Genomic DNA, 19016 nt, shown 5'->3' with positions numbered 1-19016 from the left:
ATTGATAACTATATTTTATTTTGTAAGTAAATTCTATCATAATATTTATCGCAAAAAACTGAACAATAGAAATTAGAGATAATATTTTTACTAGGATTAAAATAACAAATGCTGTTTTTATATTTATAAAAGTTTATTAAAAAAATTTAAATAATAAAAAAGCACAAATAATTTAAAAATATATACAAATTTCTAATTTTAATAATTATATAACTAGAATTATTAAATTTATCATGTGGCCATGAAAATTGAATTATTAAAAATTCTTAAGTGTCATTTTTTTAATTAAATTGATAACTATATTTTATTTTGTAAGTAAATTCTAGCAATAAAAAATTTACTTAAATTAAAAATTATTTATTTTTTTTGCTATAAATATTATGATAGAAAGTTATTTCCAATAGTATGATATATAACACTTTTTTATAGTATTATCATGTAATTAAGATGTAACATTCTCTTTTATAATATTATCATATGATATTTTTTTATTATATGTAAGTTAAAAATTATTTAATAATTACTTCATTAATAATACAATAATAAGTAATCATTATTATAAATTAACTTATAATATATTAATATATATTAATTACATATATTTATATTTATATTATATATATATATTTTAATTATTTCAATTATAAATTTTTTATTAAAAAGTTTAAGAGATAAAAATAATAAAAATAAAATTAAAAATAATTAATAAAAATATATATATTAAAATTAAATAAAAATATATATATTAAAATTATTAATAATCACATATATTACTATAGAAAATTTTTAAATATATATATAATACGGTACGGTGAAAAAATAAAAAGGAAAACTCGTACGGCAAACCAATAAACTTTAATATGAGAAGGGCATTAGTGAAAATCTTTTCATTTTAAGTCGGCAAATACACAAAAGACAAGGAATTAGTGAGAACAATTAGAAATATTATAGAATAAAGGGGAAAAAACAAGAAGACAAAAAAACCATCGCCTATTTTGCTCTCGTGCTCTGGCTGCCCCCTTCCTCTCTCTCTCTCTGTCTCTCTGGTTTCAGTAGGGCTTCTCTCTGACGCTTCTGTAGGACTCCTTTCTCCGCGGCGCACTTTATTATTGTCGTCTCTATCTTATGCCCCCTGGAGGTAAGCTACACTCCTATGCATCCCTCCGTTCCTCCATTTGTTTTGATCTCACTTCCGCCTGAAATCTGAAATTGACGACATAAAAGAAACCCCTTTTCAACTCTATCGAAATTAAAGCAATATTTTTAGCATTTTTTTTTGTAATATTATGATTTGAAATTATTTGTTTATTTATTGGCTTGATCAGGGTTAGAGGGAGTTTCTGCTTTTTGGGGTTTGTTTCGTGTGTTCTTCGTTTACGGTTAGATCTGTTACGATAGTGAAAGGAATAATTTTTTTTCTCGAGAGGGGAATAATCTGAGAATTGGGGTTTTCTGTGTTTATTTGATGCGTTGGCGGGGATCCGAGGTCTCGAAACGGGTTGATAAGCTGGGTGGAACCCTGAGATGGCCAATCCTGGAGTCGGGAACAAGTTTGTTTCTGTGAATCTCAATAAATCCTATGGTCAGCAACAGTATCATCAGCGTCACCATAATAATCAGCATCATTCAAGCTCATATGGGTCAAACCGCAACCGCTCTGGTGGAGGTGGAGGAGGGATGGTGGTGCTTTCGCGACCTCGTAGCTCACAGAAGGCTGCTGGGCCGAAACTTTCTGTTCCACCCCCCTTGAATCTGCCATCGCTGCGGAAGGAGCATGAGAGGTTTGATTCGTTGGGATCAGGTGGGGGTCCTGCTGGAGGTGGTATGGGCAGTGGTCCTCGCCCTAGTTCTTCGGGTATGGGCTGGACCAAGCCTGCAGCAATTGCCCTACAGGAGAAAGAAGGATTTGGTATTGGTGGTGATCATACAGTTGATGACACTAGTAATAGTCATGGTGTTGATCAGGGATTGTCTGGTGTTGCTAATGAGGTCAGGAAGGGGAGTGGTAGTAGTGTGTATACACCGCCTTCTGCTCGGTCAGTGGTGCCTGTAGTTTCTGTTCCTTCTGGGGGATACCAGGTGACAGGGAAAGTCGCAGTTTTGAGGGGTGAGGATTTCCCTTCATTGCAGGCTACATTGCCAGCAACTTCTGTGCCTGAAAAGAAACAGAAGGATGTTTTGAATCAGAAACAGAAGCAAACGTTGGGTGAGAAATTGGCTAATGAACGGAATAGTTCCCAATTGAGTACACTTGTTGATATGCGTCCGCAATTGCAGTCAAGGACTAATATTAGCAATGGATTGCAAGAGAATGTTGCTGAAATTCATGGTTTGGGTGGTTCAGTCATGCTTGAGAAAGACCGAAGGCAGGAAGACTACTTTTCAGGACCACTGCCGTTAGTCCGGTTTAATCCAAGGTCAGATTGGGCAGATGATGAGCGTGACACAGGGCTTGGTTTGACAGACCGGGGCAGAGAGCATAGATTTTCCAAGAGTGAAGTCTACTGGGATGTGGATTTTGATTTCCCAAGGCCTAGTATTTTGCCACAGAAAATAGGACATAATCTCTTTGACAGGAGGGGAGAACGGGACAATGCAACTGGAAAGATTTCTTCCAGTGAAGTCACCAAAGTGGATGCTTATGGGCGGGATTTGAGAATGTGTACCAGAGAGGGACGGGAAGGAAACTCATGGAGAGCTTCTTCACCTCTTTCAAAAGATGGATTTAGTGTCCAAGAGGCTGGGAATGAAATAAATGGTATTGGCATAAGGCCATCTACTCTGAACAGAGAAGTAACCAAGGAGAATAAGTACATCTCCTCACCTTTCCGAGAAAATGCTCAGGATGATGCTGGGAGGAGGGATTCTGTGTATGGACAAGGTGGGAGGCAGTCTTGGAATAATAAGATGGACTCTTTTGGCAGTCGAGGGCCTGAATGGAACTCTCGAGAGTATTATGGCAATGAACAATACAAAAGATACAGAGGAGACGCTTACCAGAATAATTCAGGATCCAAATCATCATTTTCTTCAGGTGGTAAAGGGCTTCCAATTAATGATCCCATACTGAATTTTGTTAGGGAGAAGCATTCATTCTTGAAGAGTGAAAAGCCTTACCTAGAGGACCCCTTCATCAAGGACTTTGGGACTTCTGGTTTTGATGGAAGGGATCCTTTTTCAGGGGGTCCTGTTGGTCTGGTTAAGAAGAAGAAAGATCTGCTTAAACAGACAGATTTTCATGACCCTGTTCGGGAATCTTTTGAGGCTGAACTTGAGAGAGTTCAGAAGATGCAGGAACAAGAGCGACAGCGGATAATGGAAGAACATGAAAGAGCTATGGAACTTGCTAGGAGAGAAGAAGAGGAGAGGATGCGGTTGGCTAGGGAACAAGAAGAACGACAAAGAAGGTTGGAAGAAGAGAGACTGGATGCCTTGCGGAGAGCTGAACAAGAGAGACTGGAATCCATGCGGAGAGCTGAAGAACAAAGGATAGCTAGAGAGGAAGAGAAACACAGAATTCTTTTGGAGGACGAGAGGAGGAAGCAGGCTGCTAAGCAGAAGCTTTTGGAATTGGAGGAAAGGATTGCCAAGAGGCATGCAGAAGAAGCAAATAGTGTTAATACTAATTCTTCTGGTGTTACAGATGAGAAAATGTCAGGGTTGGTATCAGAAAAAGATGTTTCCAAGGTGGCAGATGTGGGTGATTGGGAAGACAGTGAAAGGATGGTAGAAAGGATCACAACTTCAGCATCTTCTGATTCCTCAGGAATGAATAGACCATTTGAGGTTGCGTCTAGGGCTCACTTTCCTAGAGATGGTGCTTCAGCCTTTTTGGACAGAGGTAAAGCTGTGAATTCATGGAAGAGGGATGTATTTGAAAATGGGAACAGCTCAACCTTCCCTCTACAAGACCAGGAGAATGCTCATCGCAGTCCTAGGCGGGATACATCTATTGGCGGAAGAGCATTTCCTAGAAAAGAAATTTATGGGGGACCTGGATTCATTCCCTTGAGGACTTATCATAAAGGAGGTATTCCTGACGCTCATATGGATGATTTTAGTCAAATCAAGGGTCAGAGGTGGAATATATCAGGGGAAGCAGATCATTATGGTAGAAATGCGGAGGTTGAATCTGAATTTCATGATAACTTTACTGAGAGGTTTGGTGATGCTGGATGGGGTCATGGTCGCTCGCGTGGCAATCTCTATCCTCCATACAATGAACGAATTTATCAAAATCCAGAGGCAGATGGGCTTTATTCCTTTGGAAGGTCACGGTATTCCATGAGGCAGCCTCGTGTTCTACCCCCTCCATCTATGAATTCAATGCTCAGAATTCCTTACAGAAATGAGAATGACCATCCTGGTCCCTCAACTTTTCCTGAAGGTGAGATGCGGTACAATCATGGTGCAAGAAATGAATCTTCTATGCAGACAAGGTATGATAGCAGCCATCAAGAGAATGTCAGACGCACTGAAAGAATCGATGCCGAGCAAGATCATACTGATAATGAAGTGCACAAACTAGATAGGGACAAAGCAAGATGTGACTCACAGTCCTCGCTTTCTGTTTCAAGCCCCCCTGACTCTCCAGTTCATCTATCTCATGATGACTTGGATGAAACTGGAGATTCTCTGGCATTATCAGGTAGTGAAGGTAAAGATGTTGCCTTATTGGAGCAAGTGAATGAGTCTGCAACCTTACCCATAGAAGCTGAGAAAGAGAATATGATGAGTGGCTCAAGTGTCGTCTCTACTGGTGATGATGAAGAATGGACTATTCAGAATGGTCAGCAGTTGCAGGAACAAGAAGAATATGATGAGGATGGAGATGGTTATGATGAAGAAGATGAAATTCATGATGGAGAAGATGAGAATATTAACCTTGCCCAAGATTTTGATGGTGTGCATGTAGAGGAGAAAGGTTCAACTGAAATGATGGACAACTTGGTCCTTGGCTTCAATGAGGGTGTAGAGGTTGGGATGCCAAATGATGAGTTTGAGAAAACCTCAAAGAATGAGGAAATCAAATTTGTGATTCAACAAATTTATGGAGAAGAACAAGGATCCTTTGATGGGCTGAACAGTGATGGACAAACCCATCAACCTGTGGATGGTTCTCAAGTGAACATGGATAATTCTTCCAGAATCTTCCAGGAAACTGAGAAGGCAATGCAAGATTTGGTAATTCAACCTAAAAATGCTCTGCAAACATCCTCTGAACTGATGGATCATGTGGATGGTTCTACTAGTTCTGGTTTGTCCACTCAGCCCGAAGTCCCATCATCAGGTCAGACTGTCATGTCCGGTGGTGCCTCTGTTCTTGGTCAGCCTGAGGTACCTGTTAAACTTCAGTTTGGGTTGTTCTCCGGTCCTTCTCTGATACCCTCACCAGTTCCAGCCATACAGATTGGTTCTATACAGATGCCTCTTCATCTTCGTGCACCTGTTGGTCCATCCCTCACTCATGTGCACCCATCACAACCTCCTCTATTCCAATTTGGTCAGCTAAGGTATGCATCTCCTATTTCACAGGGGATATTGCCATTGGCTCCGCAATCAATGTCTTTTGTTCAGCCCAGTGTTCCAACTAATTTTCCTTTGGATCAGAAAGTGGGAGGTCCTCTGCCTATTCAACCTGGTCAAGAAACTTCTGCTCATATTCTTATGAAAAGTGACCTTTTGTCTGTTTCAATGGATAATCAACAAGCTATTCTTCCACGGAACTTAGATGTATCTCATGTTCTAGCTTCAAAAGAGGGAAAATCTTTGTCACCAAGAGAAAGTGCTGGTAACACTGTAAAAATGCAGCAGGGTTCTCAAATAAATGATAGCAGTTCCAGGTCTGAATCAGGATTTCAAGTGGAAGATGCATTTTTGAAAGATTTGAAAGCCTTATCCACTAAAGAATTGGAAGGGCAGCCTCAAACTGTGGCAACATCATTGCATTCAGTTTCTAAAGAAAAAGATATAGGTGCCTCAAAGGTTCGGGGTCTAGCATCAGGAGGGAGAGGGAAGAAATATGTCTTTGCAGTAAAAAATTCTGGCTCAAAAACATTGTCGCAGGCTTCCGAAAATTCTTGCCAAGAGTCTAGTGGATTTCAGAGGCGTCGACGTCAGCGAACTGAATTTCGAGTTCGGGAAAGTGCTGATAAGAGGCAATCTGTTGGACTTATTTCATCTATGCCATATGGAATTGATGATAAGTCTAATAACGGTGGTAGGGGTACTGCAGCAAAAAGCATCTCAAGGAGGGTTGTTGTGCCTAATAGACAACCAAAACAAACATTTGAATCAGAAGGTTTGAATTCACGATCAGTTGGTTCACGGGAGGTAGATTCGGGAAGTAAGGCTGAAAAGGGGGCTGGAAAAGAATCTTTGAGAAAGAATCAGAGCATTTCACATGCTGGAGAGGGCGTTGATGCACCATTGCAAAGTGGAATTGTGCGTGTTTTTGAGCAACCTGGTATAGAAGCTCCTAGTGATGATGATGATTTTATTGAGGTGAGGTCAAAGAGGCAAATGTTGAATGATCGCCGTGAACAGAGAGAGAAAGAAATCAAGGCAAAATCTCGGGTCTCAAAGGTTCTGTTGCACTTGCACTTTGAGTCAGTTTTCCTTTTTGTTGCAGAAAATAGCACATTGCTTAATTATGTTATTATATTTTTTTTATGCCAGATGCCAAGAAAACTTCGTTCTACCTCACAAAGTATTGCATCTGTCACCTCAAATAAAATTTCTGTATCAGTTGATGCAGAATCTAACAATATTCGCTCTGATCTTGTTGGCACCGATGGACATGGCTTGGCAAATGTTGAAGTGTCTGCTGGATTTAATGCCCCATTAGCGTCCCAACCATTGCCACCAATTGGAACTCCTGCTTTGAAAACTGATGCTCAGGCTGATACAAGATCCCAAACAATCAAGTACAAACTTTTTCAAAGAACTTTGTATAAGCCAAAATTACATGTGTAGATGTGTAAATCTCATATTTTTCTTGTACAGGTCCTTCCAAACAAGCTCCCCACCTGTTGTATCTGGTAGTGGAAAGAATCTCGCAACAGGCTTAATGTTTGAGAGCAAGAATAAGATTGTGGATAATGCCCAAACATCTTTGGGCTCTTGGGGTAATTCCCGGATTAATCAACAGGTGTGCTAATGTTCTTGCTAATAGTTTGGCAATTATTGCAGTAACTGGGATATTTAGGTGGTGTTCTGGTGCTTTCTTCTTGGTTCTTTTACTTTTTATGAATATGAAGCTGATTAGATTTGCATCAAATAAGCCATGATTGAAGTTTTTGTGATTACTTGCTGTTACGGCTTTATTTTTTTGTCTCATTGTTGGCCAAATTTTTGTCTGTTTAATTTTAGTCGGTGTTTACCCCAGAATCTGCATTGCTGCTACTAGCTGATTTTGCTTCAATGAGCTCTCCCCCATAACTCGCCTTCTCTCTCTTTTTGTGTGTGTCTTGGTTAGGATTAGTGATTTGGCATGTTCATTTATGCATCTATGTACGTGTGCAAGTCTTCATATTTGTGTCCCACATTTGTGCTCTTGCACAAGTCTTCATTATTTTGTTGTAGGAAGAGGAATTGGGAAGAAAGTTATAAAGGGAAATTTATAAATGTGATTTAAGAGGTTGTATATTGTGTTTAGATGTTCTACATTTTAAAGGTTTTCCTTCAAAATAATTTTATTGAAGGAAAAATTTTGGTGCCAAATGGGAGAAATTTGATTTTCTTCCCTTCTGCTCCTCGTTTGTTCCACTATTTCCAAATGGAGGTTGTGTTCGGAACCAGCATGACCAGCTGCTGCTATCTTGAGACTGATTAGCATATTTTGTCATTTGTGTGTTTGTGGCTGTCTTTTTTGCTTAGCATTTGCTGTGCCTTATTTTCATTTAATCTTTTGAATGCTGATGTAATTTTTTGTGAAATGCTCTGACGAATGATGTAAGAATAAGATTTCCATTTCCAGAGAGATTTACTGCCCTTGAAAGCTATAGTTTTGCAGTATATTTCATAATTTAATGTCATTATTAACTAATTATGCCTAACAAAAAATTTTTCCTTTGAACTTTTGGTGGACTGGCTTCTGCTATTGTACATCATCTCGCTGATAAGCTGCAGAAATAGGCAAGAGCTTTCAGCAGTCTGATAAATGTTATTTTATTGTTTCATCTCGGTTCTGTGTAAATTGGTTTTGATCATCACTGTTTTGAACTCATTGACTTTTTTTTTTTTTTGAGGTAGTTCCTTCCCCAACACCCCCCCCCCCTCCCTTCCTTTTCCCTTTTTTTTTTCATTTCATAACATTGTAATTATGAAATTTCTAATCTTTATCTGGTAGGTTATGGCCTTAACTCAGAATCAACTCAATGAGGCTTTGAAGCCTGCACAGTTTGATTCACATTCTTCTGTTGGAGATACTTCTAAATCAGTTGGTGAGTCCAGCTTGCCACCATCATCCATCTTGACTAAGGACAAGACATTTTCCTCCGCTGCGAGTCCAATCAACTCATTGCTTGCGGGGGAGAAAATTCAATTTGGTGGGCATGCCCGTTCCTGCAAACTTGTGTATATTTTTAGGATTTTTACTGGCTTTCTTTGAAGGATTTTTTTTTCCCCTTTCTTTCTCAGGTGCAGTTACATCTCCAACAATTCTCCCTCCTAGCAGCTGTGCTGTTTCCCTTGGTATTGGCCCTCCAGGTCCATGTCGGTCAGACATTCAAATTTCTCATAATCTATCTGCAGCTGAAAATGATTGCTCTCTTTTCTTTGAAAAAGAGAAACACTCCAAGGAATCTTGTGCTCATTTGGTAGATTGTGAGGCTGAAGCTGAAGCTGAAGCAGCTGCCTCAGCCATTGCTGTTGCAGCCATAAGCAGCGATGAGATTGTCGGGAATGGGCTGGGTGCAGGCCCTGTCTCTGCTTCAGATTCCAAAAATTTTGGTGGTGCTGATATTGATGGAATACCAGCAGGTGGCTCTTTTTCTCTGCAACCTTCGTATAGAACCCTGCACTCTGTTCCCAATAGATTCTTTTCAGTACGGTCTTAATACTGTAATGTGATTTTTCTTTTCTTACTTTGGCAGGTGTATCTGGTGATCAACAGTTGGCCAATCAATCAAGAGCTGAAGAATCTCTTAGTGTCGCTCTTCCTGCTGATCTTTCTGTTGATACACCACCAATCTCTTTGTGGCCACCTTTGCCAAGTCCACAGAATTCTTCTAGCCAGATGCTTTCTCATGTTCCTGGAGGTCCAGCTTCCCATTTTCCCTTCTATGAGATGAATCCAATGTTGGGGGGACCTATATTTACTTTTGGGCCGCATGACGATTCTGCATCTACCCAATCACAGTCCCAGAAGAGTAATGCATCAGTTTCTGGTCCAGTTGGGACCTGGCAACACCATTCTGGTGTAGATTCATTCTATGGCCCTCCGACAGGTTTTACTGGTCCTTTCATCAGCCCTCCTGGAAGCATTCCAGGTGTTCAAGGTCCTCCACACATGGTTGTGTACAACCATTTTGCACCAGTTGGACAGTTTGGACAGGTTGGCTTGAGTTTCATGGGTACCACCTACATTCCGTCTGGGAAGCAACCTGACTGGAAGCATAACCCAGCTTCTTCTCCGATGGGTGTTGGTGAAGGGGACATGAATAGTTTGAATATGGTTTCAGCACAGCGCAATCTCACCAACATGCCTACTCCTATACAACATCTTGCTCCTGGATCACCTCTCTTGCCTATGGCATCTCCTTTGGCCATGTTTGATGTTTCTCCTTTCCAGGTAAAAGTATTGATTTATGATTTGCAAAATTATGGTGGTGGCCAAAAGGATAGTTACATTTTTTTTAAAAAAAAAGGAAATAATTACATGCATTCAAGAGATGTGCATACAAATGACAACCATTGGATATGTAAAAGATGCTAACCCTATGTAAGCACTTATGCACTGAGTCAATTCCCTTCAAATAGCAATCTAATGTAAAAGACATTCAGTAGACTTTCTAATTCCACTGTTTCTTCTTTTTCCTAAAGAGAAAATTGTTATTTGTTGTTGGGGTGTGTACAAGGCATCCACAGGTCATTGAAAATTTTAGAGGTTTTTGAATTGAGGGTTTATTGATTATAAATCTACAAAGGCTGACAATGTTTCCTTTTTCATCAAATATGATGGAATAGTTTATGCTGACTTTAGATGTTTGATTAAAATTGTTGTGTCCAGTCCTCTCCTGACATGTCTGTCCAAGCTCGATGGTCACATGTTCCGGCATCCCCTCTTCAATCTGTTTCTGTATCAGTGCCATTGCAGCAACAGGCAGAAGCTGCACTTTCTTCTCAGTTTAACCATGGGCCAACTGTTGACCAACCATTAGTTAACAGGTTCCCAGAGTCTCAAACGACCGCACCCTCTGATGACAACCAGAACTTCCCCACTGCTACTGATGCCTCTGTTACCCAGTTACCGGACGAACTTGGCTTGGTAGACTCATCAAGCTCCACTGGTGCTGGTACTTCAACACAGAGCACTGTTGCTAAGAGCTCATCTGCTAGCAACATTCCAGATGCTGGCAAGACACATGCTGTGCAGAATGGCAGTGGGAGCAGCAGCAACCAGAATACAGGTTCTGTTTTCAAAAGGCAGCCTTCCCATCAGAGGAGTACTTCCGCCCAGCATTATGGTAATTCTTCTGGCTATAATTATCAAAGAGGTGGTGGAATCTCTCAGAAGAATAGTTCTGGGGCTGAGTGGTCTCATCGTAGGATGGGATTCCAAGGAAGGAATCAATCTTTGGGTGCAGAAAAGGGCTTTCCTTCTTCTAAGATGAAGCAGATTTATGTGGCTAAGCAGACTTCAAGTGGAGCACCAATGGCTTCGTGAATAGGATATAAATGAGGTTACTGGATTTAGAAGTTGAAAGCATCGGGATTGAAGCATCTTTCCAGTAAAAATTTTGTTTTTGGTTGTTTTTTTTTTTGTTTTGGAAAAAAAAATTTGCCTAGGGTAAAGGTTGAGATTTGGATTTTACTGGCAGAGCTGGTTGAGCACATATATGTATCTGTTCTGGATGTTTTGAGGAGTGGACAGGTAAAGTCTACTGGTTTGCTTGTTGCTATTCCCAGTTTTGTGTAGTAGCTAGGGCGTTGTCCATGTTTTTTTTAGTAGTCTCATCTCTTTGTCGGGTGCACAGACCTAATTGTAATTTTTTTTTTTTGGGATTGATGTGTTAAAAATATTAAGGAGCCAGCTGCCTGATGTGTTGTTGATGATACTACTAATGATAATGATAAAAATGGGCTTTATGGCCTTCTGCATGTTTTAGTTCTTGTTCATAGTTTTTCTTGTATGAGTTCCATGTGTGATACCTTTGGGGTTCTGCATTGATACTAGACAATGGTTGTGGGGACTGGTATGTTGCCGATTTTCATCTATATATTTAGCCAATACGTGGTTTTTTTATTGATTGGATGTGCATGTGCCAGTTGTGGGTAAGAAATTTCCATTAATGATTTGTAGCTCAAACGTACAAAGAGAGACTAATATGTGATATTTTTGGCATTTTTGTATATATGATTCTTCCACAATATATTAATATTCTAGTAATAATTTTATGCATGCAGATATTTACCAGAATTCATTTATATTATTCTTGAATATAATAAAATTTCATAAAATTCATCTGTTAATTTAATATATTTTATAAATAATTAATAATAATATTTTATAATAAAATCTAATAATTTAAGTTAATATATGAATAAAAATGTTAACATCATAATTTAAGAAAATAAATAAATCTTAATTTTAATTGTTATAAGTTAATATTGATTAATTATTTTAATAAAATAGTTTAGTAGATATGTTTATATAGGGGAGGAATATATATGCATAGAAGAAGAAAAATGTCTGAAATTGATGCCTGCATGGGTACAAGCTAATTAATAAGCATAAAAGAGGCGACTTGACTACAGTAAGGCTTCATTATCTTATTAGAAATAAATAAATATTTGGCAATAAAATAAGCGAGAGGACCACTGATAAATCAAATTTAAAAATTAAGGACTTGAACTATAAAAATTCAAGATAAGAGGAGTTATGGGGAATTTTACTCTACCACAACCAGTTGACACTTGGCAACATGACAACCTAATATTTTAAATAGAAGTAAAAAAAAAAAAAAAAAGAAAGAGATGAATTATGGGAAGAGCATGGCGGGTCAATTTTTTCATTGTTTTCCTCCCGTTACGAGGAAATCTCTTCACTCCATTTTCATCCAAAAGGACACTTTTCTTCCACCCTACTTCCATTTTCATCTCTTTAATCTTTCCATTTCAAAGTCCACCCCTTCATTTCATTAAACCTAAGAAAGCAAATAGAGAAACAAGTAAAGAGAAAGCTTGAGGGCAACTTCTTTCAGGTACAGAGTCATCTCTTACTTCTTTTTTTCATTTATTCTTACTTACACCCTCCTCTTACATCATCAAATGATGGTTTAAGGTATGAGTTGTGGAAAGTGAAGAAGAAAAAAAAATCAAAGTTAGGAGGCTAAGGCTTTCGGCCAAGGTGAGATTTTTGGCTACCCTCTTTGTTTCTTTTATGATTTCTTCTTCCATTAACTTGTATGGCTGTTTGTGGCGAAATAAAGGCGGGAATTTGATAAATCAAAGGCAAAAATATAGGAGGAGGAATAATGCCCTGTTCGGCTACACTTGTGGTAAGAAAGGAAGTTGTTTCCTTTCTCTAAGTGTTGTCCTTTTAGACTCTAACCAGTGTCAATCAATGCTATAGGAGATGAATTGGTGCAAAGAGAAGCAAGGAGGGTAAAGAAGCAAACTTAGGGTCTTGGGGTGCCTAGAGTGAGTGAGTGCACTTTATCTTTGTTTTCTTCTAAAATTCTTTTATTTATTTCCCTTCTAGAATCCTAGTAAATGATAAATAAAATCCCTATTTTAGTAATATAAGCAAATTGAAGAGAAGTAACTCCTTAAAGTTTTGGCCAAGTAATGGAATTTGAGGGAAATTTTGGATTGTGGAAGGATAAGAGCTTAATGCCCTTCCTTCCTATATGTATGTATGGTGAAATTTAATAACCATTGTAGAAAGGAAAATATAATAAGTGAATGTTGCTTGTATAGTGTAGATAAAGGAAGTAACTTTCCAAATGAGGATGAGGGGCTCTTGGAAATTTAGGTGAGCACATGAGTCCTTAAACCTTCCATGGATTAATTGTGAAATGCTTGTATAAATTGCTTATGTTAATTCTCTTGAGAAATTACATTTGGAATTTTAGCTTGAAGTGTGTACATGCCATGTCTATTGAATTTCATTATGTTGGAAATTTAATTGTGAATTAAGAGTCATAATGTGACGGTTACCAATTTAATAAATTGTGCTAAAATGAAGAAAGTGAATGATAGTGTTGTGACATGTAGAGAAAGTATAGAATCTTATTTCGAGTAATTGAGAGGTAGAAAAATTTCAAGTATATATATGAGTTTTTGACCTTGTTTCTTTTTTCATGATTCTTGGGTGTGATATATATATATATATATATATATATATATATATATATATGAGTTTAGTATATATGATAAAAATTTGAGGACGATTGAGGGTTGGTTTGAGTGAAATAAAATTTTGAATACGTGCTATTTGGATATATGGATTTCTAGATTTTAGCTACTGTATTTTAAGTAAAATATACAGCTAGAGCACCCAGAATTTTATGAGTTTTGGTGGGAGTGTAAAGTCATTAGATTTGTTAATGATACTTAGCCAAGCAATTTGGTAAATAGAGAACCTATATAAAGTTTTCCTTCAATTATTAGACAGAAGTCAATAAAAGATTATACGAGGGTAGAAGACAATGGATCAGTAGGAATTAAATTCTGTCAACTATGAAAAATCTTTGGATTTTCTGTCGAATAGTAGTTTTGAGTTAAGTGCAGGTATTTTATACATGCTCTATGCTTGGAAAGTGGAGTGGAGAGTTCATTAACAACCTAAACAAAAAGGTATAGACTATAGGGTATGACATGCATTTAAATGACTTAGAACGAGGCGACATAGATGCTAAAACGACTTCAGATATGGAATCCTAATGTCTAATTATTTGACTTCAGTATAATATGTATATAAACGAACACATGCACAGCTGTATATACATAGGTTATGTAAAAATATTAGCCTATTCCCTAATGTATTAGAGGAGTATAGAATATATGTAAAAATGCAAAAATGTAAATTCTAGAAGTATGTAAGTGAATCAAAGAAATGATTGAGTATAGGGATGTATATTTGTAGGATTAAATTGATCAGATAGATTGTGAATCTGTTTCAATATTGATTTAAGAAAGATGTCAGAAAAGAGAAAACAAACATAATAGAAAACTTTAAAGATTAGGTTTTAGACAGAGGGAGAGATCATGGGCTTTAATTGCGCATCATGGAGGGGTGGTAAAGAAATTGTTGTAGTTCGTCTGCAAGAGGTAAAGTAGTTATGCCACTAAAGTTCTGAGAAGCTGTTTTGCAGCTAGATATTTTAAAATAGAGGATAGCATTTTCATCTGCTAAGAGATAAAGTTGTTTTGCTGCTAGAATTTTGAAAAGTTATGGTGCAACTAGAGATTTTAAATGCATGGCTTCCCCGCTAAAGATGTAAAGGAAGCTTGACCATTAGAGGTTACAGAAGTTCCCTTTTGAAAATAAAGGCTGAGGTTAGCCTCCAAATATGTTCCCCTTAACTCTATGATGGTGCATAGGATCTAAAGATAGTGAACTAACTGTTCAGAAGAAAAAAAAAAAAAAAAAAAAAACAACAAAAGTGAATGAACCAAGATATGAAAATAAAGAAAGTGTAGATAAAGAATAGATTAGAAAATATATGATTAAGCTGGAGTGAATATTGGAGAATAAGTTACTTGCCGTGAATAATTGACATTTTTTTGCATGTGAGTTAAAGCCAAATTTCTAAGGAAATGTTGCCGGAGTGCCCGTAGAACTCTAATTAAATAAATTAGGAAGCTAAAATATTGTTAATTAATTATACATAGGAAATATAGGATTTGGGTGTTAGAAGTGGTCTCATTGTAGGATGGGGATTCCAAGGAAGGAATCAATCTTTGGGTGCAGAAAAGAGCTTTCCTTCTTCAAAGATGAAGCTAATTTATGTAGCTAACAGACTGCAAGTGGAGCTGGATTTAGGCAAAAATTTGTTGGGCACTTATTTTTTTTTTCTTAATAATAAATATATTTAATCCACTTAATTTTTATAAAATTTGAAATTCATAAAAAAAATCCTCAAAATGGAGTGCAATAATTTGTGATCTGTTTCGACTTTTTACAATTTGTTGTAGGTAAATTGAAAGTTGAACAATGAGATGGATAAATTAAAAAAAGTTTTTTTTTTAATACCAAAAAATTATTTTCATACTAACAATCTGTTTTTTTTTAATAACTCTAATGGTGATATCTAGTTTTCATGTGAGGCTTATTTTTATTTGTAGTCTAATAATTTGAAAATTTTTATTTCAGTCTTTCAAAAATTCAGCTTTGTGGGATTGAATAACTTTTTAAGATTATTACGAGAAAATATGATAACCCAAATAAAATATGATGACTCAAATTAAAGAATTACGTTAAACAAATATAAGAATTTTTTGTTTAGTCATACTTCAATGTCTACTTGCTTCTCATTCAAATGATTTACTTCAAATAAACTAGTGCCTTATTTTTGTTTTTGTTTCTCATTGAACTTGATGAGCATAAAAATCATAATAATATTTTTAAAGTTATTTATTTATTATAGGTAGCATGGATTTTGATTTAAATGAAAGTCAAGATACTCTTTCTGATGGGATGACTAATTGGGAAGATCATAACGAAGAAATACAAGATATTAAGAATGATAAATTTGCTATTACAGATTTATATATAGGAATGGAATTCAATTCACATATTGAGGCATATTCTTAATTTCTTATTACTTAGGGTGAGCATTTGGTTAACCGAATCGAATTGAACCGAATTATTAACCGAATCTAAAAATATTAACTGAATTGAATCGAAATTGAGAGAAAACTGAAATTAACTAAAACTAAAAATATTCAGTCGGTTATTAGTTATAACCAAAGTAACAAAAAAATAAAAATATATTTTATATTATTAATTATTTAATAAAATATTAATAAAAAATGTATTTATTTTCTTTTTTTATTTATAAAAAAAATAATAAATATAATTTAATATTAATAAGATAATAATTATTGAGGCATATTCTTAATTTCTTATTACTAGGGGTGAGCATTTGGATAACCGAACCGAATTGAACCGAATTATTAACCGACTCTAAAAATATTAACCGAATTGAATCGAATTGAGAGAAAACTGAAATTAATCGAAACTGAAAATATTCAGTCGATTATCAGTTATAACCAAACTAACAAAAAAATAAAAATATATTTTATATTATTAATTATTTAATAAAATATTAATAAAAAATGTATTTATATTCTTTTTTATTTATAAAAAAATAATAAATATAATTTAATATTAATAAGATAATAATTATAAGTTAAATATTATTATAAAATCATAAAAATAATAATTATAAATAATATAATATTAATAAAATTATAATTAATATATTAACTAATTAAAATTTGGTTATTTCGTTTAGTTCGGTTACTAAATCAAAGGTAATTGAACTGATAACTGAAAATGAAAAATTTTTATTATTACTAATCGAAAATCGAACTGAATTAAATTTACTCTTACTGAAATAAGCGAATTTTATCGGTTTGGTTCGGTTATAGCCAAATAATGCACACCCCTACTTATTACCAAAGTTATGCTAAGTTCTTAGGATTTGGTGTCTCTACTATAGCTTCTCATCGTTCAAAAGCTTCCAAAGAATTTATTGATGCCAAAAATGCTTGCACAAGATATGGGCAAAAGCGAGAATCAAATGCTACAAATCCTCAACCTTGTTTGAAAATAGGTTGTCAAGCAAAACTGCACATAAAAAAAAGAAATGATGGGAAGTGGGTTGTTCATAGTTTCATCAATGATTATAACCATGATTTCTTTTCAAATCATGCACATTATTTTCCTTGTCATAGGACCATCACACCATCGCAAAAGAACGATATAAGCACTTTGCATGCGGTAAGGGTAAGGACAAGTCAAATATTTGTTGTATTGGCTAAGCAACATGGCAGTTGTCAAAAGTATTGATTTCTTGTAGAAATATGTTAAGAAATCATCTTGACAAAGAGAGGCATTAAAAATTAGAAGTAGGTGATGCAAATGCAATGATTGAGTATTTTATGCGTATGAAAGATGATGATAGTAACTTCTTTTATGCAATTGATTTTGATGAGGAACATCGCTTGAAAAAAGTTTTTTTTTTTTTGGTGCATGGAGAAGGAAGGAGTGATTATCAAATTTTTGGAAATGTTTCTTTCGATACTACCTATATTACAAATATATACAAAATGCCCCTTGCTCCTTTCATTGGAGTAAATAATCATTGTCAGTCAATTATATTAGGATGTGCCTTGCTTGTAGATGAAACAACCCAAACTTTTACTTGGTTGATGGAGACATGGCATAAGGCCATGAATGGAAAAGCACTTGAAGCAATTATAACAGATCAAGATAAGGCCATACAAGTAGCTATTGAGAAAGTATTTCCAAATGCACGTTATCGTTATTGCTTATGGCAGATCATGAGAAAAGTGTTAAAGTTTGGCCATGTCACTAGAGAGCACCAAGACTTCATGGGAGTATTTAAGAGATGCATTTAAAAATCATGGACTAAGGAGCAATTTGAATTGAGATGGTTGGAAATGATAGAAAATTTTGACTTTGCGGAAAATGAATGGCTTCAGTCATTATATAAGGATCGTGAGTGTTGGATGCCTACCTATATGAGAGATACATTTTTTTCGGGTATGTAGTACTAAATGCATTTTTTTATTTGTCAAATATTATTAAGATCATGAATTATAACGGCTCAAGTAATTTTCTATAGTTCCATCTTTTTAACATTTTGGTATATTTAGTTTCTTATTTGAATTTATATTTATTAATTTATACACTTGGTGCACACATTATTTTCTATTATGATGCCTTCTTTTTTTAACAAAGTGATAATGTGTTATATATAGGTATGTCCACCAATGTTATCAAGGCGAAAGGCGACACTAAGGCGATAGATTATTCTATTGCCTTAGGCGAGAGGCGAGGCGAGGGCCTTTTTGAAGCGAGGCGCTATAACCTTAATTGTTTAAATTATATATATATATATATATATATATATATATATATATATATATATATATATATATATATACTTTTAAATAGTTGATAAGTAAAAAAACATATTAAAAAGAAAAAAAATATGATTTACGCTATGTTTATATCTAAAATAAGAGAAATTGAAAATAGTGCATACCTGTATTTCCAGCTTAAGTATAAGATACAAGTGAAAGTATGAGACTGTAAAATTAAAATATATATCATAAGTAAAAACACACATAATAATAAGAGATGTTAAAAAAAGAAATAGTTCATACCTGAATTTTCAACAGATGTATATGATAAAAGTGATGCTACAAAATTATACATAATAAATAAAAAATTAGAAATAAGTCATAAGTCACTAGAAAATATAAATTATAGAAGTTCAAACATTAATACATAAAAATAAGTTGTAAGTCATAATAAACAAAATGCAATAAGTACATAAAAAACTTATAACTAAAACTACTCATCATCAAGATTTCCAAAATCATCTTCGTTTTCAACAACGGCCATCACAAATTCTTCCTCCTCTTCATCATCATCAGCTTGCGAAGAGGATGTACCTCTCATTGCACGAGACCTTCGAAATGATGGAGTTTCAACTGGTGGTGTTGATCTTGCAGCCGATTTCGATTCATAACGAGATTCAGAAACTCCAGCTGCTCTACCAACATCGCCCCAGGTCAATACGTCATTCATGAAA

General features: G+C 35.5%; 1 protein-coding gene and 1 non-coding gene across 13 annotated transcripts; both read left to right on the top strand.

Moving 5' to 3' along the window:
- The first annotated feature begins 972 nt into the window (after positions 1 to 972).
- On the top strand, positions 973 to 11322 carry LOC110646856 (uncharacterized). 2 transcript variants are annotated; one of them, XM_058154498.1, is made up of 8 exons: positions 973 to 1138; positions 1326 to 6585; positions 6679 to 6926; positions 7006 to 7150; positions 8351 to 8549; positions 8647 to 8982; positions 9096 to 9793; positions 10232 to 11322. In XM_058154498.1, exons 2-8 carry the CDS (start codon positions 1525 to 1527, stop codon positions 10886 to 10888), a joined length of 7344 nt encoding a protein of 2447 aa, XP_058010481.1. In that variant the 5' UTR covers positions 973 to 1138; positions 1326 to 1524; the 3' UTR covers positions 10889 to 11322. The 2 variants fall into 2 exon arrangements, with proteins under 2 accessions (XP_058010481.1, XP_058010480.1); XM_058154497.1 differs by having other exon boundaries at positions 8641 to 8982.
- An 880-nt stretch (positions 11323 to 12202) lies between these two features.
- Positions 12203 to 18326, top strand: LOC110646855 (uncharacterized). 11 transcript variants are annotated; one of them, XR_009151837.1, is made up of 7 exons: positions 12203 to 12425; positions 12506 to 12571; positions 12654 to 12722; positions 12797 to 12868; positions 13144 to 13198; positions 17576 to 17959; positions 18178 to 18303. It is a non-coding gene; the product is annotated as an uncharacterized LOC110646855 (transcript). The 11 variants fall into 11 exon arrangements; XR_009151841.1 differs by lacking the exon at positions 17576 to 17959 and having other exon boundaries at positions 13149 to 13198; positions 18178 to 18263; XR_009151843.1 differs by lacking the exon at positions 17576 to 17959 and having other exon boundaries at positions 12797 to 12864; positions 18178 to 18259.
- Positions 18327 to 19016: the final 690 nt, after the last annotated feature.

The sequence above is a fragment of the Hevea brasiliensis genome, chromosome 10 (genome assembly GCF_030052815.1).
Source record: "Hevea brasiliensis isolate MT/VB/25A 57/8 chromosome 10, ASM3005281v1, whole genome shotgun sequence".
NCBI classification, from domain to species: domain Eukaryota; kingdom Viridiplantae; phylum Streptophyta; class Magnoliopsida; order Malpighiales; family Euphorbiaceae; genus Hevea; species Hevea brasiliensis.
Note: the sequence above shows the minus strand (reverse complement) of the source record. Positions and strands in the feature narration are given on the sequence as shown.